Genomic DNA, 24,239 nt, shown 5'->3' on the forward strand with positions numbered 1-24,239 from the left:
CAGCAGAAAATACAAAATAATAAGTTTTAAACACCAGCTGAGGCAACTCCCGAGTCCTCTGCCTTAAGGAAAGGAAACGTAAAGAGCATTTGGCGAGTTTAAAAAAAAATAACATGTAAATATCATCAATAAAATATAATAGTTTCATTAAAGTGATAGTGGTGGCAGTATAAGATAACCCACGGCGTAACACGCATTTCGAGTCATAAACTGGAGTAGAAATGTGTTAAAACCTCATCCAATGCCCCACGGACAGTTTATTTTTAAATGGGCTATATAATACACGTGTAAAAAAAAGTTGAGACACGTGTTTAGCTCACTGTAGACACTTTAACTTGTTCTCAGGTGACTAATTATATTAACAACACCTCAATTCCACCTGGGTGCGGCTAAAAGCCCAGCATGTCTGCAACTGGCACACATGCGTGGATTATACTAATTATAACAAGTTTGACAAATCACTATGTCCGCTTGGACCGAAAAATAAAATAAAACAAAATTCATTGATCACTTGACTGTGGGTACAAAGGGCCTCGCGCCCAGGGGCCCGGCTGTGTCGGGGTCACTGGGCGTGTCAACACGTGCAGGACTCACTAACTCCCAAGTCTGCCGTGAGGCAGTCTGGCTGGTTTCTAACAAAACACATCATTGTTTGGTTCAACCGTAATCACTGAGTTTTTGTTGACACTGTACCAGAGAGGAAATGTTGTTGTTGTTATATTATAGTATATATTACACTGTAACACATTATGTTCACCCTTATTGTCGTACATAGGGAAGATTAATACAAAAAATAAGGAAGAATGATAGAAACACTAAACACACAGGTCTGTGGATTAAACTGAGTAACAAGAACATTGTTTCCAGAAAAATATTTAGCTGTTTAATTGATTAATGCATTTTCTTTAGATATTTTTTCTATCATCCAAAAACAAGATTTTACTGGGACTTTCTCAGAATTTGAACAGAAGAATCAAAACCTTCACTTTATGAATAAAAGCACAGGGACACAGTTTTGAATACTCAAGAAGACTTTGATTGCCCCCCAACAACTAAAATCAAGAGTGTGTTTGGAACAGAAAAAAAACATGAGTCAAATCAATAACTTCATGCATTTTATCAGCAACACGTCTCCAACGTCAGGGTCCTCCACCAGTTATGTGATTGTGTGCTTTGAAAAATGGAAAAAACACGTTTCTTTTTTTCTAAAACAGTCTGTTTATTAAATGCTTTCAAGAGATTTGGTCCACTTGTGTGATCATGAAATTCCAACCAGGGAGGAGAAAAGAGAAAACAAAGTCAAGAAGATAAAACAAATCATAAAACAACGAAATGTAAAAATACAGTACAAAAAGAGGCCTTGTTTTTTCCACTTCGTACAACCCTGGTTTCTTCATCCGAGTTGTTGAAAACAATTCAAATAACCAATAATTTTCTAACTGATTGAAAAACCGATTTAGGGGTTTTTTTGTGGCTGTGTAGGCGTGTGTTGGGTGTCGCAAACCGAATGACACAAACAGTACAAGGGGACAGGACAGGAGGGGGGGTGGGGGGTGTCACATGAATATTTGTTGAGCACAATCTTGTTTCACAACTGAGAACCATGTCATTTCATTAAAACCGCAGCAGGATGTTTTAATCAGGACTGATGCACAAGACAGAAACCACTCCAGATCAAAGATGACCTTTCAGTCAAGTGACTCTCAGGAAAGTGATAATTTCCTACTTCTGCTTTATCAAGCACTGAGGTCTGTCACAAAACTATATATATATATATATATATATATATATATTAGCATGAACCTTCTGCCTTTCACAAACGAACAAAAACTATTTCATATGTTGTTAATTGCTTAAATGCAACCATGTCTGTGCTAAAATGTCTGAAGGCATGAAAGGCAGTGAGAGAGTCTGCATGTGTTGGGGGGGAGTCAAAGCTTGTAGGGATGTAATTCCGACTTCATCGTTAACTGTTCAGCCCTGGTATCAACATCCGTCTCAGGTGATCTGATCACGAGCGGACAGCTCTAAGTTCGGGTGTGAACGCACCCAGGATGCAATGCGATTCCGATCACTCGCGACATGTGTCCCCACGCACGTCCTTTTAGCAGCGCAGCTTACTCGACCGTCGTCCTCTGCCACTGTCCAGTGTGTCACAGTTTCACAATGAACTGAAAATATTCAAGCGTTTCAAATGGCGAAAACCTTATTTCATTGCACAGCGAATTGATTTCACTCAGGGCCTGTCGCTTTAACAAACTGTATTAAGTATGGTAGGTATGAGTAACACAACGCATGTTTCAGTTAAGCCACACTGACGCATAAGAGAAATCAAATCTTTTCTAAGTCGAAGGATCTTGTTTTCTTGGCTGCATTTTAGTTTCCAAAACTGTCTCTGCGGTTGTGGCATTGATCGTGCTCTGGACGATAAGGAAGATGTAAAGTTTCACAAATATTGAACTATTTTACTACCAAATCTCTCCCACAGATACGGACAGGGATTTCTGCACTAGGGTCAATGTCCACTGCCCTGCAACCTTCAGCCCCTTCCCCACCTTTTCAGCATGAATAGCAATCGGCTGTATTGGATAAGGTAGAGTGATAAAGTATACACTGGACAGCACATGGAAAATCTGTGCTAATGTAATAAAAATTACTACGGGATGTGAGATTTTTTATGTGTAAATTTGTGTCATTATTCGCCTGCTTTTAACACACACACACACACACTCACTCACACACTCACTCACACAGTACATGCAGCACAGACATCTTTTTCTTTTCTTTGCGTGTCAGTTACATCATCAATGCTGGTCTTTCTCCAACAAAGGAAGTTAAACCCCCCCTCCCTCCCCCCAATGCTCTGCAATCATTTCATTTCAGCAGGTTTCTCAATGGATGGACAATTTTCTTTTTTTTTTTGTCCATCTGAGTATGTGGCACTCTCTCCTAACAACTTTTTAAACTCAATGAAAAACAAGATGGGAACACGTTACTGACCACAGCAAACTCTTCCACAGCCACAGAAAAAAAACAAAAAAACCAAAAAAAAAACCAAACAGCTCCACCATCTCTTATCTAAATTACCTTATAAGGGTGTCTAAGTATTATAATAGGTATCAGGTATCATATACTGTATATAGTAAGCAGGATTATACAATAGGGGTATGTATCATCTTATAGGTGGTGTATATCGAATAAGGCGCTATATGGGAGTATATAGGCCTCTATGTATGCTTATGTTTCCAGATCTGTCCTTCTGTCCGGTGAATCAAATTACACAAAAACGCACAGCACAGGCAGTGAGCAAAGAGCTCTGCTAGTAGGTCAACATTGAGACACTGACGAGGGGAAACAGTAAACAGTATATATATATATATATATATATACTTAAATCATCAACTATCTTTTTTTTTTTTTTCTTCTTTTTGTTTTTCTTCCTTTGACCAGTGCCTTAACTATCCTAAGGCCTACAAACAGAGCTCAGACAACATTAATATATAGCAGGTCTACCATACTGTGTAAAATATCTTGTACTATTGACAACCTACAGCCGGTGGTGGCTGATAATTGACGTCACCACCTGTAGGATTTAAAAACTCAAGAACCTTACAGCGACTATCAAGACATTGGATGTTTTGTGCTCACTGCCTCCCAGACAGAGCTGTGCACTGCTGCATACACAGACGCATATTTACTGTAAATTATTATATTCATACATGGATACATATATAAAGAGAGAGTTATACATTGCAATTAACATACATATATCAATAGCATATAGAAGAGAAATAGAAATAGTCAATAGATAGCAATCATTATCGTCATCATATTCATCATAATACTAGGAGTAGTAATAATACGATCCCTCAAAGAAGCTAATACCTGGGCTGTTCCAGACAAGGGCTCATTATCAACCTCCCAAAAAACCGCTGCCGAAGTGACCAGTGAAACTGATCTGAGATCTGCATTGGGAATCTAAATTCTGATTAAGTCAGTTTTCAGGAGCTGGATAATTAAGACAACTTTGGTGTTGCAACCATTTCTCTATTTTCTATTTATACAATGACCTCAATGGAGGGACTGCAGACAGAGCTGGAACATCACAAAACACATGTGGATTATTCTGTGGTTTAACAACCTCCTCTATCGGGAAAATGTCTCTTCTTTCAATTCATTCTTCCTTTAACATTTTACACCCATTAACCATAATATTCCCAGAACTGCTTTAGTGTAATATCAGTATTTTTGGAAAGTGAAGCCATTCTCTGGATTAATGCACTGAGCTGAAGCCACTCTGGATAGAAAATTAGCAGCACAGGAAATTTTTCCATGTTGTGCACACGCAGTATAGATGCTGTACTTGTGAAGTAAAACAACAAAAACAAAACAAAAACAAAAAAACAGCAGCAGCCCTCTCAGTTGGATGACTCACTCCACTTCTCTGCTCTCATGTAAAGATTTAACCCTCAGTAATCCATTTCCACATATTCAGCCTGAAACTCAAATCAATCTGTGCTGCAATCCCTTCAAACAAACCCTGTCTGGAACAACCCACACAGAAGGAAGAATTACAAAATAAAAGAATCATTAAAAAAAAAAAAAAAAAAAAAAAAAAATTCACTATAGTCATCTAGTTCAGCGATACATGTCATATAGCAATACCTCAATAACAAGAAGTTCTTCTATGTAATCAATACAGCTTTTCAGGTTATATATTTATTAAGCTTAACCGCTAAGTTATCAATTATTATTAGTAGTATACCATTATTTGTAAATATGCATAATATGTGTGTATATGTATTTGAATATAAACATACCTCCATTGTTTCTCCGTCCACATTAAAGGCTAGAATATGATAACAACAGATATCCTGCCTGTGTGTGTGTGTGTGTGTGTGTGTGTGTGCGCGTTTTTGCATGTGTGTGTTCGTGTCACATGTGGATGTGTTGTTTATAGGCACAATGTGTGGTGCGAATCGTTTCCCTGTCTCAAGCTAGCAGGTTTCACGTAATGAAAAGGTTTATCTCAGGGCTACCGTTAGCTATCTGGAACAAAACATCTGGGTGTGTGTGTGTGTGTGTGTGTGTGTGTGTGTGTGTGTGTGTGTGTGTGTGTGTGTGTGTGTGTGTGTGTGTGTGCATGAGGAACACAGGTTTCCATTTGAAGGCTGTGCGAGCATGGTGGGTTTCAGTGAAATAATGACCCCAGTTCAACTGAACACATGGCAACTTGCCCTTACATTCAAATTATCTTAATCTAATGACCGACTATAGAAAAATATATTCTTAATTACCTTCAATCTTTTTCTTCAATAATTTTCTCCCAGATTTTTAGTCTTTAAATAATCATTCATCTTCTTTTTTTTTTCTTCTTAAATTACTACAAAGCTATTTTTTCACAACTTAAACCTTCTGCACAGTCTCTATTTTCACTGTGCTTCAGTCCAAGTGAGGTCATCATTTCTTAATGGGCAACGGCGGTCTGAACTGATCTATGGCTGAGAGCAGCTCTAGGCAGGACTTTGCACCTGTGCTGCAGCCACTTCTGTGTAGCCCTCCTACACCAGCTTCACATCTGTCAGCAGCTTAAAGCACATGACACTGCATAGCTACTTACTTTATCCCCATATGTTAAGATGAGATTTTTTCTTGTTGCCAAATTGTCATTTTAACCCCCTTTTTATTCAATCTGAAAGGAGCTGACATTCAAGCATGCTTTGATTCACCTGGACGTTGGCTGACAGCAACTACAAGGTTAATATGTGAGGGTGTGTGTGTTGTCTGTGCTCGTCCCACACTGCAACTGTTGTTATGAATCCACAACCAGCTATCAAAGGACCTTTTTTTTTCTATCAATAAAGAGGAGGCTGGGGGAAACTGTAATGTTACACAAGTTTGTTTTCGGGGCATATAAGTAAGACTTGCATACATTCCACAACCACAGCAATGTTTTAAACGACTAATTTCCTCGTTTTAAAGGCCCATGCAGGCGTTACATTCATAGCGTTCTACCAATATGGCAGACAATATAACAAGGAAGTACAACTCCCCTTGGAAAAAAAATGACGCGTAAAATCATTTATCTCCAAAAAGTTATTTTGATCCTCTCGCTATATTCCCATGAAGGGAGGAGAGTAGGATTTGGTTGTTACGCAGCTTTACGAGGAGTGTCCACCAAGAACCTCTTTCAGTTATGCTTCATCGTTTCTTCAGTCTCATCTGCCATCGACGGCACTGAGGGCTTGGCATTTTTGGCACTCCAAAGTTACAATTTTAACTTTCTTTTTCTTCCTGTGTGAGCGCTGAGCTTCAATTGAGTTTCGACTTATCACCAAGCAATATTCAAGAGCTGCGACCAGCGCGCCCAACCGAGGATTAATTCAGTCCTGCGAGGATTTAAAAAAACAAAAAACAAAAACAAAAGATGTGCTTGGTGGACACAGAATTGATCCAAAGAGCACTAGGGAACACTAGCTGATTAATTTAGTCAGAGTAGAACTAGTTGTCTGTGGAAGTTCTGCGGTACAATGTGCTGGAGGGGAACCTAAAGGAGCTGTGTGTAACTGCAGCATGATATAAAACAAAACGCTAAAGTCCTGTACTTTTTTTTACTAACAAAGCTTTCTCTTTGCGTTAATCGGTGCCTGTAATTTGTGTATCGTACTGAGTGAATGTGTTTGTGTGTTTTCGAGTGTGTGTGTGTGTATTGTGTGTGTGTGTGTGTGTGTGTGTGTGGGGTCAACTGTTTTGTTGTGTGTCCATCTGCTCTCTCGCACTGCTGGCTAGATGCTAGAGGAGGTCAGACTGGTAAGGTGACAGACTGTTCAGTTGTAGCTGGTGTGGCATGCCTGTCGGTCTCTGGCTGTAGCTCAGCTGCCTCTGGTCAACACAGCAAAACTCAGAGGTCGTCCCCGTCTGACAACCGCCGGCCTCCCTGAAACGATACACAAACACAGCTCATCTCTCACACACACCAACAGTCACGTCGACTTAAAGCAAAAGAGACAAAGTGACAAGGTTGTATAAGACTCTGTAAGCAAATTTCTTTCTTAGGTTTATTTTTAACAGTGTCAAATACAAATACGACGAGCTGTCCGACTGACAAATTACAACTTAATTTCTCTATAGTCTCCGGTGATATATTGTACAGTGCAAGCAACAAGCTGGAGCAGCATCCTGTCGTATAAATTTAAATATCAACATTTTATTCATCAGATTTTTCTTGAAACATTAGTGGAGAAACTGTTTGTGGCATTTTCAGCTGATATTCCCACTGAAACATCTGACCTGCCATGCAAGTCTTATTTACCACTCACCATGCTTTCTGTGTAATCTGCTGTTATGGTGACCTGCTTGTCCTCTGGGGGCGGGGTCACAGCAGAGCTGTCTGTGCGTCTACTCTGATTGGTGAGCTGCAGCCACAGTTCATACATCTGCTGCATGTCTCTCACTGCAGGGGGGGGTGAGGAGAAGAAAGAGACAGAAAAGGAAGACAACCTCAGTAACCTTCTATACAGTGTGTTACGTGGAAGAATAATCAGTGCATGTGGAGTCGGGTAGGCACTTAAAAAAAATCAATGTAATTTAAGGCTTTTATCAGGACGGTAATGGTGGATAAAGCGAGACACGGAAGCAGGACCTGATCGGAAATTGAAAAACAGGCCTCCATAAATAAAAGATGACTTCACAGATGTGCTATTTTTTCTATTTTTTCTCTAAACTGATATTAGAAATGCAAAATTACAAAAGCTGTTCCGATCAAATCAAACTTCAGACAAATCTAGATCTAAACGTGTGAACAGAACAGTGGTTCGAGGTGGATGCAGGAGCTTACAGCTGTTGTTCTTCATGTACGTCCAGACGTCCCTCTCTTCCAGACTGTGAGCGAACGAGCAATTCCCAATATAGTGGCACTTCTTCTGCTTCATCACATGCACGCACATCTGCGTGACAGGCAAAAGGCAGGTGTTACAGAGTGATAGCGACAGCACTGTTTTTGTGTATGTCAGTTATAGACCACACTACTGTGGTCTCTATAAAGATTTGGATAAAACTTAACACTTACTTTAAAAAACCAACATTCAAATAATCTGTGAGGGGGGTTGAAAGCAACCAGTTAAAAACTTGTGGAAATCAACATGAAAACGCCGTCAAAGACTCGCTGGCATTACAGAGCAAGAAGGCCGAGCTGCAGGGGTAAGGAGGTTTACAACAACACCTGTCCCAGAGGGCGAGAACAGAGTCAGCTGCACTCAGCATGTGAGAGGGGTGGAGAGGCGGAGGGAGCGAAGAGGAAAGACTGCGTAACAACTGAAGGAAAAATACAAAAAAAAATGGAGGAACTCACATCATATTGCTGTGGGTAGGTGCGGGAGAAAGGCAGAGGCCGAACAACAACCCACTTCTTCTTCTCAAATGATTTCACCAGCAGAACCCGACGCTCCTTCGTCCAGCTAGAGAGACAGAGAGCTAATGTTAACTCAAACAGGAGAGTCAGGAGTTTCATTTAGTTCTTTGGTATACACTTTGGATGCTACTATAACAACATGACGACAGAAAAGGACTCTAACCCCAATCCAAGCGACTTCTAATATGCAATTTACATACACAGCCTTTAGCCAGTGTTATAATTTCTGCATCTGTGAGTAAACCAGGGTCCGTGTGACCTACATTTTGTCATGAGAGGATGCATGTGAGGCTCTGTGTGGATGTCTGCTGACTCTCCAATTTGTCTGCCACTACTACAAGGGCACCAACTGCACATGCGCTCCTCCAAGCGAACGAGACGGAAGTATTATAAGAACAACAACATGTCCGTGTTGTCCACAGCCGTCTGTGTGCGAGTCCGCAAAGATCAGATTTGAAAATAAAAATCTCATTGGCCTTCTTTATGAATTAAGACAAAGTGAATATTTGGGCTCTGTAACTTCACATTGTGTTGTATTGTTTTGACCCGGTGCAGGTGGGCGTGGAAAGACAGGCCTCACCTGTGCCGTGCTTTGGCTGTGCAGTACTTGAGGTTCTTGTCGGGCTCGTTGACCTGTCCTTCCCTCCAGCACTGGCCGCACACAAATTTCATCTTCAGGTTGAGGGGACGTCCCCGTCCCGCTACTGCTCCCAGACCGCCCACCCCAACACCTCCCACTGGGCTCACACCGCCTCCACCTAGGCCGTCTCCCCCCATTCCTCCGCCCCCACCCACCATTCCCCCTACTCCTCCTGCAGGTACGCTGCTGCTCGGATGTGGGATATGGATAGGCTGAAAGACACAGACACGGACGTGAGGAGTTATCATTCATAACAGAACAATCGTCACAGACAACATTTTAGCTCATTTTACTCATGAATGATTGCATTTTCATTAAAGCTGGATACACAATCATGGCCTGAATAGACATGGAAGAAGAAGTTTGTGAGAGCAACATCACAATGAGAGTACATCTGCAAGTCTTAAACTGACAACACAAACTGTCTCAATGCCCTTTCCTGTCTTACCTTCTGCTGCTTCTGTGCGTTCTGCTCCAGCCTTTGCCAATGTCTCTTAGACTCCTGCACCATCTCTTCATGGGTGATACCTGAAGAAAACATTAAGGAGCAGTGCTATGAAAAAAACCAATGACTTAATCACTTACAAGATACTGTATTAATAGTCAGCTGTTGGTGTTAATTGCTGTCTTGTTACAACGATACCTTTTCCATATCGACATCTTAGACTTTATTTCAAATTGTCAATACGGCAAACTTCTATTATTAATCAGAGAAAGTAACATTGTTTTCTGGATTACATTTTATTACAGCTAAAAGCTATGTGTGTGTGTGTGTGTGTGTGTGTGTGTGTGCGTGTGTGTGTGTGTTCTACCCACCAGTATCCTGCTGTAGGACCCAGCATTTGAGCTCTATGACGGAGTGCGCAAAAGAGCAGCTGTCCTCTCGCTGGCAGCCGTAGCGAACCTCATGGCGACATACGTCGAACTGGCAGAGGGGGTGCAGGGGACGCACCTTACTGTAGCGCACATTGGCTGACCTCACCACATGCACCAGGCACCTGCAGCAGGTACAGGTAACGTCATCATACATTTTCACAGAGGCAGCAAAATTTTTTTTATTTTACAGGACAATAGTGCAATCGTAGGACTTTGTATTTAAACAAAAATCAAAATATGAAAACACTATACACTCACTTGTTATCGTCGAACGGGTGTCGAGCTGTGAGGTTTGAGCAGACTGCTAAGTTTTCTTTGCTGCGTTTGCTAATAATGCGAGGCTTACTGTCAAAACATTCCTGCAGGAAGAGGAAGGAGATGCAGGTAACTGTCAGTCAAAGGTGACCAATCAAAACACATCATAAAGAAGAGATTGAATGCCTAGAAACACGTTGGTCTTACCTCACAGAGGAACATGAACATGCCCATGTGGAGCTGCAGCAGTCTGGTGACGCTGAGCGCCCGTCGCTCTGTGCTGCCCAGTGGATCAAACAGCAGCTCTCGGCTCAGTGCACCCTTCCTCTCTTGCGTCCACACGTCAATCTCCTCCTGGCAGTAAGCGAACGTACAGTTCTCCCCGTACTGACACTCCTGACGCTCCTGCACCTCTGTGGGAGGATGGAGGGAGAGTGAGTATGCAAAGGGGAAATTTAAACACAAGTCAACTGCACCTGACTGTTGGCTGCTCTTTCTCAACTTAAATCCCCCCCCCCTCGATCATCCACTTGGGAGTTTAATTCACAGTGCAAACACACCTTTACAGAGTACAAATGCCCCCAGGAAGTTGTTCCGAGCAGGCCGGGGCCGGATCCTCTTCCAGGTGGGGTCATCTGTGTTTTTGAGGCGACATAGCAGAACATCTCGTTTGCAGCGGTGTGCTGCCTCTGGCTGATACTTGTAGTCCATCACATGTGGACCTGTGAGCGAGAGGAGGAAAGAGAGGGTTAAGTTACAGTGCCATCACAATTCCTATTTGTAATTGATTTTAAAAACAAAGCTTGAACACTTCACATATGATACAGCGTGCCCGGTTTCATGAGCTGGTGGAGAAAGCAACACTGCAACATCCAATTATGAATATTTAAAAAAAGAAGGGAAAAGAGCAGCTAGTCAAACGCTGGTAAGAAAAAGTGTTGGACGAACCTATTCGGCTGTAACAGGCATGACAGGCCTGCCGAAACTCATGCGTGGCTGCCAGAGGATTCCTGGAGAGCAGAGACAGGTTTGTTCCTGCTGGACCATTCTGAGAAAGAAGAGGAGGGAAAGGAGATGAGATATAAAACAGAAAGAGATGCTTAGCACCATAACTGCATAGTCAAAAATGTCTGCATTGCAAGAGATGAAGACAAGAATGAAGAATTAAATACTGTGTGTGTGTTACTTACTGCGTGTGCAGCGCTGTTGTTGCGCATTCCCGGGATGAAGCTGGGACACACTCGTCCCCCTGAAGACCACAGACACAAGGACACTGATGTCAGACACCATATTGAAATGATGCTGACTCACACCGTCTGCTGCTGACGCACAGCTCAGGTTAAAACTCCCTAGAAACTGTGCTCTGGTAACTGAGCAAGAGCAAGTTAAGCAGCTTGTACTGATCATGCTCCCTCGGTATCACTCTATTCCTTCAACATTATTTTACAGGCTTAATTCATCCTGCCATGCAAATTAAAAGAAAACACTAAATTCAATCATTCCTGTTGCAGCCACTTCTGAGAAGCACAGCTAAAAGTTCACACCAGTTAGAATAGAATATTTTGTTTGTTTGTTAGTATTTCTGATATGGAGCTAAAAAGTTTGTCTGGACTGAGATCGCCATTTTAAAAATGACAATGTATTATTGTGGACATAACCTCAGCCGTATAACACACAAACAATTACAATCTCTCATGTCTCTATAAAACACATCCATTAAACATTAGCAGCGATGGTGAAAAAAGTAAGTGAACCCTTGGATTTAATAGCTGGTAAACCTTCCACTTGCTGTGGATCAGACCTGCACAATGTTCAGGAGGAATTGCTCTTTACAGAACTGCTTCAACTCAGACATATTTTTTATGATGTCTGGTGTGAGTGGCTCTTTTCAGCTCATTTCTACTGGATTAACATCTGGGCTCTGACTGGCCCACTCCAAAAGGGGGATTTTCATAGTTTGAAGTTTGAAGCACCCTCCACTATATTTCAGTGTTGAGATGATGTTTTCATGTTGTTGTGCAGATATGGTTTACATCAACAGATGCTTCTAGTGAAAAGAAAACTTAAAAATGTCAAATATGTCAAAGATGCTCTAATGCACACCTCCAATCTCATGTCCTTGACTGGGCTCCAGGTTTTTAAATTTGCTTTTGTTGATGTCATTGCGTTCATATACTTTTTCCCATCGTCCACTGTGAATGTTTAAATGATGTATTCAATATGAAGAAGAAAAACAAAGTGATTTGTGTTTTATCAGCTAAAATAGTGTTTGTTCATAATTGTAACTTCGATGAAGATCCGACTATATTTTACGACAAATTCAAACACAAATGCAGGTAATTCCAAAGGGTTCACTTACTGTTTCTTGCTACTGTACATGTGACTCATCAGCATAAGTGGAGCGGCAAACATTAAAGGAGCGTTCACTAACAATACATTTTTCTCTTGGATAAAATTATCACAGAGAGGTCAACTACGGAAAACATGACACGCAATGTGTCATTTACAAAAATCATTACAAGATTTCTAGTGACTGAAGTTTAAAAATGTCCATATTATCTCTCTCTGCCATTTGAATCTACTGACATGCTGAAATAACTTGTTACAAATCAATGATAATTTTCCACTCAATCAGATAAAAACACATGATATGACGCCTTTTAGCTCACCTGGGAGAGTGTACTCAGACAACGAGTCCAGCCCACCAGCGGCGACTCCTGCTTTCCCTTCTCCATCCGTAGCCCCTGTGGCGAAGCTTCCCAGTGCGTCCTGCGCCTGGGTGGAGCCTTGGTCCCGCTGGGCCAGCGGCGAGTAAGACTCCAGAGGGGGCATGTCACTCATGGGGGAGCTGAAGAAGGCTGGGGGAAGCTTGGGTGACGGGGCTGGAAGGTTGGGGGAGTATGGAGGCCGGAGGGCAACCGCAGTGTTGGGAAGGTTGGTGGGTATAGCACCCTGGACTGGACTCTGAATCATGACACCGACAGAAATTTCATTGAGTTAAAATAACTAAGACCAACTTTGCTGCTGAAATAATAATAAAAATAAAAACAATAATTGCCCTTTAAGGGTGTGTGGCTAATTCATTTATTTTTGTCTGTCTCTGTCCTTCACTCGCCTCACTGACTTTCTTGGGGATGCATTCCAGCAGACTGTCTAGCTCATCTTTGATGACGCTGCATTCGTCCATGTGCTCAGATACCGGGACAGAGTACGGCATTGGAGGCAGGGCTTGGCTGCTGGGGCTCTCTGACAATTCGGTGCACGGGGGTGCCGGTTCATCACTGACTGGGATGGGCGTGGCCAAAGGAGCTGGGATGCACTGTGCACTTGATATGTCCGCTGACGAGGAGGAAAACAGCAATGCAGAGGAGGGGATGAATGTGGGAACAGAGAAGCGAGGCTGTGTGGGATCAGACATGTTCAAGGTTTGCCAGTTTGCCATACCTGGTCCAATGTCACCCAGAGATTCCAGCCCGTTGGAGGACATCTGAGGAGGAAGCAAGAGAATATAACCCCATTAGCCTCTCACTCAGTCACCGCATCAAAAGCTCTACACTGTGACAATAGCACCCACCTCTCCCGTGGGTGGGGAAGTCTCCCCGTGACTCTCCCCTTCATTGGCTGTGGACTCTGTCTGAGGGCTGACGTAAGCTTTACGGCCCTTCAGGCCCAGTTTATTGGCTAGATCCTGGGCCAGGTCACTCACCTGTCGGTCCTGCAAGATCAATTACAACAAGAAGAGTTTAATTCATTTTCAGGTAAATTATAATATGAAGCACGATGTAGTGCATGAAGTCATTTCTATTGCAAATGTATGCATTAAATAAAATGCTTGCTATCTCCACTTACTAATTTCCTGGGGGAAACACTGAAAGGAAATGTTCAATTTCAAACTTGATGATTTGGACAAAAGTCATTTGTGTCAATATTTTCAGTGCTGATGACATACGTGTGGTGCTGTGAGGAGACATTTGGTTCCACACTCATAGGCGTCTCTGAGTCGTCCCAACTCCCTCAGACAAATTGCTTTCCGGTACAAAGCCCTGCGGCTGCCTTCTGACACATACAGTGCACTGTCACAGTCCTGAACACCTCGATCATACTCCCTCTAAAACAAGAAAGAAAGACAATGAGTGTCATTTAACACAGAACAACAAGAGTTACGCTGACACTGTAAAAACAAATTCTTCTGTCAAAGTAAAATCCCCTAATGTAGAAAACAATCTGTGATACTGAGTGGCCACGTCATGTCAGATCCTTCCTGCTGGCGAACATGCTATATGTTGCTTAGAAAAACACCAACACAGAACTGTCAAACTGGCAGGCATCTTGATCTATCGACCACAAACGACACCATATTGTGTCTTTTAACACCTTCCACCAACCCCACTGATTGCTGTCACAAAAAAGATTTGGCTCCCTACTCTCACCCAGACAAACAGAAAAATAATCAGATTACCACAGTGCGTGCAAACAAAAAATTAATAAAAGCTTGTAAACTGTGGTGATGTAGAACTGAAACTCTGCAGCTAAATTAACTGTAAATGCAATAGGTAATCTTGGGAGTTAACTTTCACATTTGAGTTATTTCAGTAACAAAGATTTGGCAGATTCACCCAAAATCTACTTTGGTGGCACAAATATCTAATAATTACTCAGTGAATACGTTTGTTGTCTGAGACCAACAGTTCAAAACCTTTACTGGTTTGACAGTAACTGACTAATTAAAAGTCATCTAAAAATCCATCCCCTACACTTTTCTACTAATCCACATAAACATGTTGTCATTTATATCTGCAGGTGACACATCCCCACCATTCCCCTTCTCCCTCACCATCTGGTAGAAGGCAGCAGCCCTGTTGACATAGAGGCTCTCCAGCAGCTCATGAGGAATGACAAGAGCCTCAGCCTGGGCGTAGCGGGCAACACTTATTCCCTCCCCATACTGCTGGGTCGCCTGGCGCCAATCTCCATCTCGAAAGCAAGAATTGCCCTCATCCAGCAAGTTACACACCAACTGGGTCAGAAATGTCTAAAGGGAATGTGCAAAAGGATTATAAAGAGAGATAAAATATTGAAAAATGGGGTAGGGGTAATATGAGATGGTCAGAATTTGGCAGAAAGAGAACATAAAGAAGGGAACAAGTAAAGCAAGAGAGGAAGATTGAGGACAAGATAAAATGAGTTCAAATTTAGGTCCAGGAAATAATAGAGCAAAATGAGTATGGGCATGGTGGAGTCTGAGAGTAAATTTTGTGGGAGCACAATGGTGATAGCAAAAAAGCAGGGATAAAGGGGGTAAACGCAAACCTCATAACTCTCTGGCTCTGGAAAAGGCAATGATGACCTGTGGACAGAAATATAAGAAGGCTGTCAGCTTTCTCCATATCCAAGTGGTCACTAAAAGTCACCAGTAGTCGTTCACTTACTGGATAAAACTCATTGCTTTCTGAATCTCCTCTCTTCTTTTCAGTCGTTCAGGATCCATATCCTGAGGGTGAAGACAAGGTTGACTTGTAACAGTTTAAAACTCCACTTCTTGCAGAGCATTATTAACAGCTTTGACAGCTACAATCAAACCAACCACACATAACTTTGGTATCTTAGAGGACGCGGTTATGATCTGCAATTATTAAAAACGTCTTCAAACAGCTCCAAATACCTGTAGTCGTCCTGGACAAGTCAAGGCCTGCCACCAAAACACGCTAAGCAATCATCGGACTTGCGTAAACAAACAGCGGGTACAGCTAACGGTGAAGCCGGCTACTGATTAGTGTTAGCTACGGTGTCATTTTGTTCGTCCGAGGATATATTTGAAGTAAAACCGTTGATTTTTGAGGGAAGGGAAATGTTACATACTCAATTTGACCGTTAGCCATAACACTTTTGTGGAAATGATTAGCTAACGTTAGCGTGACATGCAGACATACAGCTCGTTTACTCCAACTAAACCTCACACCGACAGCGATGCATGTAAAATAGACAACTTGCATTGAGTTAGCTGCTAATGGCGTTAGTGTAGTCAATATTAATGGGACCGGAGTTTACCTACCGGTGGTTGGGATCAATCAGCTAACGCTACCTGCTCACTCAGGCTACATGCTAATCACCATAAAATAGCTTGACTGGAGAAATGAAGAAAGCTAACTTAGCGTTTAAAACGTTTGATTCTTTTCGTTGCATGCGTTGTATCATCTCATATATATTTCACAATGAATAACTGTTCAGCTGACAGATATGGCTACACTGCATACAAACCCAGTGTTAACCAGCTACCTGGTAAGTTAGCTAACTTAATTTACTAGTGGAGTCCCAGCTAATAGCCAAAGCCCCCACTCAACACGGCAACTCACCGAGAGTTAGGTTACTGAGCCTTTCAGATCAGAGATAGCTTCACAGAGCGTTGGCGATAAAGATAGGAAAAACTAGCCAGCCAAATATCAGTCAATATCCAGGCGCATATTTGTAAGTTTAGTGTCCCTGTCATTGGTATGTGGACGGAGCACGAGTTTCTCTGCGCTACCACTGCTACTGGATACTGGCTAACGTTAGCTAGCTAATTGCTAGCTGTTTTGGCCAGTTCCGTATCGCAACAAGTTTCCAGGAGAATGGTCACAAGAGGGCGGCAGACACTTTGTCACTGTTTATGTTAGGTTATAGTTTTTTTTTTTTTTTTTACCTGTGCAAGAAAAGTATACACATTTTGTACATATGTAAAAGTTGCACGACTATGGAAGCGTAATGCATTTACTTAAGAAAGAAAATCTGCTCTCTTTTTTTTTTAAACCTCTCTCTGACGAGATAATTATGTCGATTCAGAAAAACAGGATTTTTGAAAAACTTTTCTCTAAAAAATAAATAAATAAAAGTCCTCCTTCTGAATTATCGACATAATCATCTCCTTAATTCATTTTTTTTTTACTTCTCTCTAAAAAGAATAAAATAAAATAAATCCTGTTTTTCCGAATTAAGGAGATAATTATGTCGTTAATTCAGAAAAACAGCAGATTTTTTTTCACGTGAATGCATTACGCTTCCGTAAAAATGGGACCAAAAAGAATCTTCAGTTAGAAATAAATATACTGTAATTATGATAATAATAATAATAATGATAATAATAATAATAACAATGATAATAATAATACAGTACATTAGCATACCATTGTTAAAACGTATTTTAGTCAAATAATATAATAAAATTATTAATTTAAAATGTACTAAATTAGAAAATGTAGTAATTCAACCGCCCCCCCGAGCGGATTCAGAAAACAGCAGGTGGCGGTAAAACACTCCTTTACATCATTTTTAGCTGACGTTAACGTAATCAACGAAGAAGAAACCGGGGCAGCATGACATCACATGGTTTAGCAACCGGCGCGCCGCGCGGAAGGAGCGGAGTGTGTTCGCTGTCTGTTCCCAGGAAACTACTCTTTGTAGTAAGTTGTCAGCGCTATTAGTGGGTTTCTATCTTGTAATCAGAGCTGAATTACCAATAAATGGCTGAGAGACACGTGAATTGACTTTATAAACTCCGGACTCACAGTCACATCAGGTTTAGTTTAACTAATGTCAGCGTTTCTTAGGTTGCGCACTTCTACTTAGTTAGCACCGGTGAAGCTAAATAGCTAACCTGACTGTTGTTGATGGTTCTTTAACTGACGTTAGAAAATAATCCGTCTGTGAGGTATCAATTCTCACTGAACATCATTTGTCCATTTCGGGTATAGTTAGTAGTTTAAATGCCATATATAGATCATTTATATGTTAAGTATGTCACTAAAATCTGTTTTCTTTCTATTGTTTCACCTCTGGATGTCTCTTAAATAGTCATTATGGCCTCAGATGACATTGCACAGCTAGCTGATGCTCTCTCCAAGACCCATGTCGGGGATGGAGAGTTGAGCTATAAAGGCCTGGGACTGAAGCTGGACAACGCGGAATCAGGTTAGATGCTGAACAGAGAGTGCTGATGAGCTTTGTTTCAGTAGTCATGGTGCACTGTAGACATGTCCAAACAGGATAACCTGTTCTCTTTGCTTTCAGTGGAGGAGTTGGTCCGTGAGATAGAGCAGTACCAGGGTCTGAGAGCTTTGCGTCTGGAGGGGAACACTGTCGGCGTGGAGGCAGCCCAAGCCATTGCCAAGGCTTTGGAGAGCAAAGACCTGCTCCAGGTATTCCTCAGATCATGGTTTCCATTACCAGTAAAGCAGACTGCAGCCATACTACACATTTAGGACCTGAAAAAGTGCCCTGGTTTAATATCCAGTCTTGCAGTAATAATACTTTCATATCCATGTAATTCTTTTGACATTTCATATCCCCACTGTTGCAGTAAAGAAAAAACACCACACTGTTTTCTCTCTCTTAAAAACTGTTTGTGTCTCTCAGAGATGCTATTGGAGCGACATGTTTACAGGGAGGCTGCGCTCTGAAATCCCAACAGCTCTGGTGAGAATTTCAGCCACTTCTTTATGCAGCTCATGGTTTTCAGGATTTGTTTTGTGATTAAATTCTCTCAGAACTCAGGAAATGCCTGCTTCATATGTTCTTTGTTGTGCTTTTGTCAGAGATCCCTGGGCAGCGCATTGATGAGTGCTGGGGCCAGGCTGACTGAGTTAGACCTGAGTGATAACGCCTTTGGGCCGGACGGTGTGAAGGGAATTGAGCAGTTGCTGAAGAGCCCTTCCTGCCACACCTTGAGGGAGCTCAGGCTCAACAACTGTGGCATGGGGATCGGTGGAGGAAAGGTGAGTTCACAGACCTTTTGTGTGTTTTGACATATTATTATCACACTGTCATCCAGCTTGAACTAGCACACTTCAGATGGTATTTGTCTGTAAAGTGTCCTAGATTTAGAATAAGCCAGTAACTGTGGTGAATGGTTTGTGTAGATCTTGGCCGAAGCTCTGATTGAGTGTCACAGACAGTCATCAGCCCACGGAGCTCCACTCAGACTGAGAGTGTTCATCGCAGGGAGGAACCGCCTGGAAAATGAAGGAGCCAGTGCCCTCGCCAAGGCCTTTCAGGTAGAAAACACACCCTCCCAAACTGATTGACAGGTCTTCTAATACATGGACTAACATTAGACAACCAAATTTTGAGATATTAATGTTGCCAGGTTCTGTTATAAATATATAGGGGTACATATTAGTAATAAGTGTAAACAAATAAATAATTACAGTGAGTCTCTGTTTTTCATTGTAAGTTGATCGGCAGCCTGGAGGAAGTCCACATGCCCCAGAATGGTATCAACCATAAAGGTGTGATGGCGTTAGCTTCAGCCATGCGACACAACCCAGAGCTCCGCGTCCTCAACTTCAATGACAACACTTTCACCAAGAAGGGAACACTGGCCATGGCACAGGTAAGGCCTTGTTTTCAGACATGTCCCCATAAGACAAAATAATTTTGTATGTATGTGTTTTCAGCTGATATTTCTGGACATGGTTTTCTTCTGTTGGCCACGCAGGCTCTGAAGCATCTGAGAAACGTCCAGGTGATCAACTTTGGCGACTGTCTGGTCCGTTCTGAAGGAGCCATCGCCCTCGCTGCAGTCTTGAGAGAGGGACTGCCGATCCTCAAGGTGAGTTCAGTATCAAAGTTCAGCATTTTCTGCCTCTTTGTGTTTGCTCTGTCACCAGCTCGATTACAGTGCTCTCTTATGCGCCTCGTCTTCAGGAGCTGAATCTGTCGTTCGGTGAGATCACGGAGGCAGCTGCGCTAGTGGTGGCTCAGGCTGTCATGGACAAACCTCACATGGAGAAAGTGGATCTGAACGGTGCGTACACTGAACGCAGAACTGGAATTGTTGTCGCTGTAGAAGTAGCAGTTACATGAAAAATCCTGAATAAATTATACAGTTTGAAAATGTGTTTTTAAAAAATAGAAATGTTCTAAGAAAGTTGTATAAATAGAACTAAGAAATAGTTCATACTAAAGAGCTTGAAACTAATCTGTACATGACTCTGATAGGTAACTGTCTGGGAGAGGAAGGCTGTGAGGCTTTGAGAGATGCTATGGAGAGCATGGATAAAGGAGACGTGCTGGCATCACTCAGGTAATATACGCGTCGCTGTTTGTGTAACGTTAAGTAATCGATCTCTCCTGAAGCTGTTTTCCAGTTGTTCACCAGCACAATAGCAAGGTAGAGCAAATATTCAAACAAATGTTTTGTTCCTTTTGAATTCACTGCAGTGATGATGAGGGAGAACCTGAAGATGAGGAAGACGACGATGACAATGAAAACGACGACGACGAAGGCGATGATGATGATGATGTGAGTGACGACTGTAATGAAGACAATGAAGAGGATGGAGACATTGTGAAGGAAAATGGAGTGACAAGAAAAGAAGACAGTCCTGTGAAACTTCAGAGCCCAGTAAGTTGACACAAAACACACATTTTTAACCAACAGTATGTATTTATACAGTACAGAGTCTATTTTCTTCTAATAACTAGTGTCATATTGTGAATAAATTTAAAGCTTGTACATTATTTTGATGTAATGAAATAATTTTAGATCCATATTTCATAGATTAAAAATATAGTTTCATACTTTCCTGTCAAGGTTTCTTTTTCAGTAACAAATGACTTAATCATATTGCACTGACTGGAACATTAATCAGGTTTCCTGCTGTGTGTCTGATTGTGACTGTGTGTGTGTGTGTGTGTGTGTGCACCTACAGGCAGAGATCATGTCTTTCCTCAGCTGCCCCTCTGTTGAGAAGCTTCTTCAGCTGGGAGAGATGAGGACACACCTGTCGCAACAGGTGGGAATTATTATTATTATTAGTATTTTTATTCTTATTATTATTTTGTTGAATTGGTATAAAATGTCCCAGCAGGTTCTTTGCAGAGAGGTGATATAATCTGTTGCTGAGACTCTTCTCTTTTCTCACCAGGTTGATGCGTCTGACCCACACAAGGCGGCTGAAGTCCTTCTGAAAATTGCTTCCTTGTACAGTGAGGAACCAGAGACCAAGACAGCAGTTCTAGAAACTATTGGTGAATAAAACACTCCCGTCACTCACCTTTTACTTCCTGTTCTCATTTTGACAATGTTCTTATTTTTTTATATATTTCCATTTTAACAATGCTTGTATAGTATGTTGCATTATACAGCAGAATACAACCGACCCCCAACTGAAATTCATCACCTTTGACCACACATGAAAAAGACTGCGCTGCGACACACAATAGTGTTTTGCTGCTGTGTGCATTGTTGCTCTCTCATCGGTTCAAATATCTCTTTGGTGTTGACGGATCAAACACAAAGAATAACCTCTGCTGCCTCGTTTGACCCTGGCCTCTATCACTTTGTCCCACAGATGATGTGTTCAAAAAGCTCCTCTCTGGTCCCGCCCTCCAGTCATACTGCTTCCTCTCCACGCTGCTGGTCATGATGGGAGTCCTCAAGGTACGGTGCTGCTGCAGTGCCCCGAGCCCCTTCGCCTTCTAAGAATCTGACACAGAATCAGTGAGATTAAGCAATTGCTCGAGGATTGTTCCCTTTTATTAAGGAAGAAAAACTCAAATCAGATAAAAAATTCCACACACAGTAACTTAAATTATCTTTAGACTGTAACACAGCGAAGTAGTCTAGGCTCTGTAGGTCTCTTTTACAGTCTGCTACATTGCAGACTGTACGTTTTTACTATGAGATACAAAACACTTTCCAAAAATGTGAAGGGAGATTTCTTAATCAAGACTTTGAACATATTATTACTCTTTATTTAGGCAGGAATCTGGATCTGACAGGATTCACATTTTTGGAAAGTGTTTCGTATCTCATAGTAAAAACTTACAGTCTGCAATGTAGCAGACTGTAAAAGAGACCTACAGAGCCTAGACTACTTCGCTGTGTTACAGTCTAAAGATAATTTAATATGTTCAAAGTCTTGATTAAGAAATCTCCCTTCGTATGTTGTGCTGAATCTGGAGCTCACAGCAACTCCATTCTCTGTTATAGAGACTTTGTTTGCATGTGTTTCCTGAGAAAAACTCTGCTTGAGTCCTCGCTGCAGAATCCGATGTGCATGTGAAGGATTTTATTGAACCATTCTGTCCATGTACAAGTTTCTGCAGAAATTCTGTGATTCCAGTTTCTTTCTGCTACAGATTACTTCTCCCCTGTTGCTTAAGATTTACAACAAAAATTGCTGGATTTTTGTTTTGCTGAAGTTTTTACTTTTCTTTTGTGCTTTTCAGGGAGAGGGGAAGATGAAGAAGGTGTTATTGGTCCCAGGCCAGCTGCTGTGTTTGGAACACGCTGTCCAGCAGGACTACTTCCCCCAGCATCATGCCTCGCTGCTTCACACCTTCATGTCCAAGTAAGAAAATCGTTCTTTTAAAGGTTCATTACATCTGACCTGTGGTGTTTGTGAAGAACACCTGTGAAGATCGGTTTAAGCATAAATGTGGTGTGGAACAGTTTGTAACCTGTTGCAGTGTTGAGATTATGAGGTTTTAAGCGTGTGTGTGTGTGTGTGTGTGTGCGTGTGTGTGTGTGTGTGTGCGTGTGTGTGTGTGTGTGTGTGTGTGTGTGTTTATCTGCAGGAATAGTGAAGCTTTCAAGTCCTGCGGTGCTGCCAGAGAGAGGCTGAGCTCTGCTCTGGAGATGAGGTGCCACGACTAACGCTGATCCCACCGATCAGCCACTGCCAGTACCAACACTGGGACACACACACACACACACACACACACACACACACACACACACACACACACTGCACTGACATTCAGTTTTTCATCAACAAAACCAACAGGGATGTTTTACACTTGAACAAGGGACTCAGACAACCACTGATCTCTGCTCCTGATTTGTATATTTTATGAAGGCATAACAGAGACTATCCATAATCACTTAATCTTTATTTTTCTACTTATGCTTGTGACTTATATTTTTATAGAAAATGTAGATACAAATAATAAAAATATAGAACTACACATCTAATAACCAAGTGGTTAATGTGTAAAAAATGAACTGTGAGTGGAGCTAACATTAGACAATGTCAGTCTGGCACTTTTCCCAACGTATTGCTTTGTATTTAGTTACAGTTTAAAAATTCACGGCTAAACAACAAAACAGTGCATCTATTTCAACAGGGTCCTTACACAGCGGTGTAAATGTCTTAACAGATTAAAGTTATTTCCAGGTCTTAATAAATTCAGAAACTGTACAGAAACCTTTGACAACAGATATTGTCACAGTTCTGATAAACACAAATTCACATCTGCTGGTTTTTAACCTGTTTTAAACCTGTATCTCAAATGAACTGGTGTTTGTTACATTGAGAAAGTGGCTTTGGTTTGCTGAGAGATGTTTAGGTTCAAGACAACCACACGTGTGAATCATTCTGAACAAAAAACTTACACTCTATATAAATCAAAATAAATCAGTCGGCGATAAAGAGCTGACCTCACTGTTCCGTTTTAGTGCTAGGCTGCTTCACATGCTGTTTTGTTGTTATTTTTTGACATTGCTTATTTGAAAAATTCCATGGTGAAGGGAAAAAAGAAAAACTTTGAGGACAGTCTGTCCAATCACAATCACCATACTGCTGCTCATGCGGTCCAGTCAAGTCAGAGCACTGTGTGCATCAGACTGTGATCAGGAATGGGCTGCACCACACACTCGCCCATGAACCTGAATACACAGCATGTGTGTGTATTGCTCTGCACTGAGCACAGTCATAACACTGCAGAGCTCAGGGGACCAGAATCACTTTTACCTGATGTTTCTTTTCTTTTTTTTTTCCAATCCATAATCTATTGTATGGGAAGATATCCTCTTCCATGACTTTGTTGCATTACACTGAGTTGCAGCGTGTTACCTCACTGTTACCTTCATGTGGCCGTTGATGTGTTGGTGATGTGATGGAGCTTTTAAGGGGAAAAAAAATGAGAATACAATGCACTTAAATGGCATTTAGATAATATTCTGAATAACATTAGACTGTGTGAGGACTGCATTTACATTGTCAGGGTGATGTTTGTTTACCTGATACGTTGTTAATCTGAATGCTCTGTCTTAAATATAACAAATCTAACAAGCCTGAC

The 24,239-nt window shown here is 41.6% G+C and overlaps 2 protein-coding genes across 3 annotated transcripts; one reads left to right on the forward strand and one right to left on the reverse strand.

Annotated features, from left to right (window-relative positions):
- Nucleotides 1-1,194: 1,194 nt before the first annotated feature.
- zc3h7bb (zinc finger CCCH-type containing 7Bb) lies at nucleotides 1,195-16,761 on the reverse strand. Of its 2 annotated transcripts, none has more exons than XM_056366145.1 (21): nucleotides 16,535-16,761; nucleotides 15,611-15,672; nucleotides 15,492-15,528; nucleotides 15,016-15,213; nucleotides 14,131-14,289; nucleotides 13,756-13,896; nucleotides 13,626-13,668; nucleotides 13,306-13,520; nucleotides 12,851-13,145; nucleotides 11,372-11,430; nucleotides 11,130-11,229; nucleotides 10,742-10,903; nucleotides 10,389-10,594; nucleotides 10,185-10,285; nucleotides 9,867-10,048; nucleotides 9,499-9,578; nucleotides 8,991-9,262; nucleotides 8,351-8,456; nucleotides 7,838-7,946; nucleotides 7,320-7,453; nucleotides 1,195-6,937 (listed from the first exon to the last, which is right to left on the reverse strand). In XM_056366145.1, the coding sequence occupies exons 2-21, from the start codon at nucleotides 15,667-15,669 to the stop codon at nucleotides 6,902-6,904; spliced, it is 2,694 nt and encodes an 897-aa protein (XP_056222120.1). In that variant the 5' UTR covers nucleotides 15,670-15,672; nucleotides 16,535-16,761; the 3' UTR covers nucleotides 1,195-6,901. The 2 variants fall into 2 exon arrangements, with proteins under 2 accessions (XP_056222120.1, XP_056222119.1); XM_056366144.1 differs by having other exon boundaries at nucleotides 13,297-13,520.
- Nucleotides 16,762-17,537: 776 nt separating this feature from the next.
- Nucleotides 17,538-24,238, forward strand: rangap1b (Ran GTPase activating protein 1b). The gene is made up of 16 exons (XM_056366140.1): nucleotides 17,538-17,617; nucleotides 18,009-18,125; nucleotides 18,225-18,352; nucleotides 18,570-18,629; nucleotides 18,749-18,928; nucleotides 19,073-19,207; nucleotides 19,387-19,545; nucleotides 19,651-19,764; nucleotides 19,860-19,959; nucleotides 20,154-20,238; nucleotides 20,376-20,559; nucleotides 20,867-20,950; nucleotides 21,083-21,185; nucleotides 21,509-21,597; nucleotides 22,389-22,510; nucleotides 22,737-24,238. Exons 2-16 carry the CDS (start codon nucleotides 18,014-18,016, stop codon nucleotides 22,813-22,815), a joined length of 1,734 nt encoding a protein of 577 aa, XP_056222115.1. The 5' UTR covers nucleotides 17,538-17,617; nucleotides 18,009-18,013; the 3' UTR covers nucleotides 22,816-24,238.
- The last annotated feature ends 1 nt before the right edge of the window (nucleotide 24,239 follows it).

The sequence above is a fragment of the Seriola aureovittata genome, chromosome 21, assembly GCF_021018895.1.
Source record: "Seriola aureovittata isolate HTS-2021-v1 ecotype China chromosome 21, ASM2101889v1, whole genome shotgun sequence".
NCBI lineage: Eukaryota > Metazoa > Chordata > Actinopteri > Carangiformes > Carangidae > Seriola > Seriola aureovittata.

What these genes read in the sequence shown, in the direction of transcription:
- rangap1b (XM_056366140.1), top strand. Translation starts at nt 18,014, where the DNA reads ATGGCCTCAGATGACATTGCACAGCTAGCTGATGCTCTCTCCAAGACC. An exon ending in AGGGACTGCCGATCCTCAAG is followed by an intron (nt 19,765 to 19,859) that starts GTGAGTTCAGTA and finishes CCTCGTCTTCAG; the next exon opens with GAGCTGAATCTGTCGTTCGG. An exon ending in AGCAGTTCTAGAAACTATTG is followed by an intron (nt 21,186 to 21,508) that starts GTGAATAAAACA and finishes TTTGTCCCACAG; the next exon opens with ATGATGTGTTCAAAAAGCTC.
- zc3h7bb (XM_056366144.1), bottom strand. Translation starts at nt 15,669, where the DNA reads ATGGATCCTGAACGACTGAAAAGAAGAGAGGAGATTCAGAAAGCAATG. An exon ending in ACAGCCAAAGCACGGCACAG is followed by an intron (nt 8,457 to 8,990) that starts GTGAGGCCTGTC and finishes CTGTCTCTCTAG; the next exon opens with CTGGACGAAGGAGCGTCGGG. An exon ending in GTACATGAAGAACAACAGCT is followed by an intron (nt 7,454 to 7,837) that starts GTAAGCTCCTGC and finishes CCCCCCCTGCAG; the next exon opens with TGAGAGACATGCAGCAGATG.